We start from the raw sequence: 2,888 nt of genomic DNA, 5'->3' as shown, positions 1-2,888 counted from the left end.
CACACACACACAGTTACAGTCACACACACAGTTACAGTCACACACACACACACAGTTACACACACACACACACAGTTACAGTCACACACACACTGCTGTTTGTTCCTCAAAGAGAAATCCAGGCAAAACTGATAAATGAAACATGGTTTAGAAAAAAAATTATTCTCAAATAAAAATCTGAAAAGTGTGGTGTGCACTTGTATTCAGTGTGACACCCCAAAATAAAATACAGTAGATCAAACCAAGTTTTACAATCTGAAGAGTTACTCAACTGTCGAATAAAGCTCATTTAGAAAAAAAAGTGTCTGTGTGTGTGTTGGAGTGTGTGTGTTGGAGTGTGTGTGTGTGTGTGTGTGTGCTACTCACAGCGTCCGGAGCTTGGGCATGTGATTGAAGCTGGACAGCGGGATGAGGGTGATGTTGTTGTTGTTGAGGGTGCTGCAGGACAGAAGAGACAGGACGGTGAATAATCACTTTATGTTTATTTTTCAGATGTTTAAAACTGTTCAGTTTATTTAATTTAAATCAACAGAACAGGCCTCATTTTATTCAAACTCTGCAGTTTGTTTAACTCCATCAGGTTCAGATTGAGAACCTCCAATCAGTTCAGTGCAACTTCTTTCAACTTTATAATTCAATTTATAAAGAAAAATAAAAACCAGGACTTGACCAACTGTCGTACAATAAACCGCTAAAAAGAGGCAAACATATCAGAGAGACATAAAATCAATAAAGATGCAATAAAAAAGAATTACTTTCATTTTCAGAGCTGCCATGTTAGATTAAACCAGCATGAACAATGGAGGACAGACTGGAAACTGAAACTGCTGCTGTTAGGATTCGGGTTGGTGTGAGTGCTCTTTCCTATAGAGGATCTTCGGGGCAGAGTTCTGACTGGCTGGCGCACCGGCAGCTGATTGGCTGGTGGACCTTTAAGAAGCAGTGAGCAGTCACTCATCGCTCAACGGTCCCACTTGTTGGTCCAAAGATCATGTTACGGATGTTCAAGTAATATTTTGTCTTCGCTCAGATCCAGACGGGCTGCTGGAACCGGTCCGGACTTTGAGATGCTCCCTGCCCAGACCGAACATCTCCGCCTGCCGCTCTCCATCATTGGTCTTCAGAACGCTCCCGGATCCTCGCCTTTCCTCTCCGCGCAACCGCCATCCGACAGTAAGCGTATCCCTCTAAACCAATCAAGATGTCTCAAACTCCGGTCTCTACCAATATCTCCCGTCTCCAAACAGAACCCGAGCTGACCTGCCGACCCGTTCCCTGGAGCACAATCTGATTTTATTTTTGGAAAGAACCTCCATTAAACTTTCACTGATCAGTACTCTCTGGTTTTATGTGTGAACCTGCATGTGGGTCAAGAAACTAAAATCCAGCATGGCAGCTGCTGTATGAGGCGAAATGGAAAATACTGCAATAATGTTTAGATTTAGATGTTTGGAGGAGTGAACATGTTTATCTCAGAAAGATTTCAGCTCAACTTCACCTCTTCAATGCAGCTTCAAGTGTTTTTTACCAGAACTCATGGAAATCTGTATGTCATCTGCAAAATATCGTACTGAGGCAAGATTCAACCCAAAGGAAGCAAGAAAACCGTTTTAAAAGACCTAGCCCAATGCAGCATCCCTGAGGAACACCAAGGCTTGTCACAGGCGGAGTTAAATTTCCCAGCTTTCCAGGGTTTTCAGATGGTGGGATGAAACTGGAGTAACTAGGAGCCAGAGCTGGTGAGGAGTTGAACCCACAACCTTCAGGTTGTCAGACAAAAACATCTGAAAATCTGAAATGCATTTTCCTTTTTCTCCAAAGTTAGCAGGATGTGAGAACGGAAGGATCCAGTTTCACAGTTCTGCTGCAGAATCTCTGTTTAAAAAGTTCCTGATTTTCCGTCCTGTTTCAGCGTTTGGGTCCAAAAACATGAACATGAACTCATTTAATCTGTTTTCCTCCAGACAGCGTCTCTGCTGTCAGCGGCTGCAGCCGGGCGCGATCTGCAGCGTCTCAGTCGTCATATCGACCCGGACAGGAATGAACAACACCGCCGTCTGTCATTACCACATACGCAAGAGTACACACACACACACTGACATACACACACACACACACACACACACACTGACACACACACACACAGCGCTGTGTGTGCTGGAGAAACACTCCCCGTATTGATTTCCTGTAGTTTTCATGCAAAGACGTGGAGAAGATAATTCCCTCTGGGATGATACTGACAGACTGGAACAAGCTGCTAACATGCTAACATGCTAACACGCTAACATGTCTCTTATAATGCAAACATGAGGAAACGACACTAACATGTTAAATTAGAACAATTTAATGAATCTGTTAATAAAATCTAGTTTAATGTTTTGCAGTTCACAATGGGAAGATTAAAATGAAAAATTATTTATTGAACAATGTCTGATTTTTTTCCCCATATTTTAGTTTTACTCATAAAAAGAAATGTTTCAATTTAGCTAAAAAATGAGAGCAAAAATAATCATCAGACGATAAAACCTGTTCTTTGCTGTCCACATGGTTTAATATCAAGTTTATTTCTGGATATTTTTATTCGTTTTGCTCCACCAGGTTTATTAAAACACTGGAAACATAAAACTAAATCAAAAACAACCTCAGAGTAAAAACCCAGAGTTTCTGTTGCAACAGCAACAGGAACAACAACAACGGCAACAACAGGAACAACAACGGCAACAACAACAGGAACAACAACAACGGCAACAACAACAGGAACAACAACAACAACAACAACAACAACGGCAACAACAACAGGAAGAACAACAACGGCAACAACAGGAACAACAACAACAACAACAACAGTAACAACAACAACAGCAACAACAACAACAGGAACAACAACA

The 2,888-nt window shown here is 41.7% G+C and overlaps 1 protein-coding gene across 1 annotated transcript in view; it reads right to left on the bottom strand.

Annotated features, from left to right (window-relative positions):
- Nucleotides 1-2,888, bottom strand: part of slit3 (slit homolog 3 (Drosophila)) — a 222,596-nt gene that overhangs the window by 68,665 nt on the left and 151,043 nt on the right. Inside the window, 2 exon segments of the mRNA XM_017307210.1 lie at nt 367-473; nt 1,499-1,511. Of these exon segments, the coding sequence (XP_017162699.1) occupies nt 367-473; nt 1,499-1,511 (120 nt within the window).

The sequence above is a fragment of the Poecilia reticulata genome, linkage group LG10 (genome assembly GCF_000633615.1).
Source record: "Poecilia reticulata strain Guanapo linkage group LG10, Guppy_female_1.0+MT, whole genome shotgun sequence".
NCBI classification, from domain to species: Eukaryota; Metazoa; Chordata; class Actinopteri; order Cyprinodontiformes; family Poeciliidae; genus Poecilia; species Poecilia reticulata.
The sequence above is the reverse complement of the archived record's forward strand: the minus strand, read 5'-3'. Positions and strand labels throughout refer to the sequence as shown.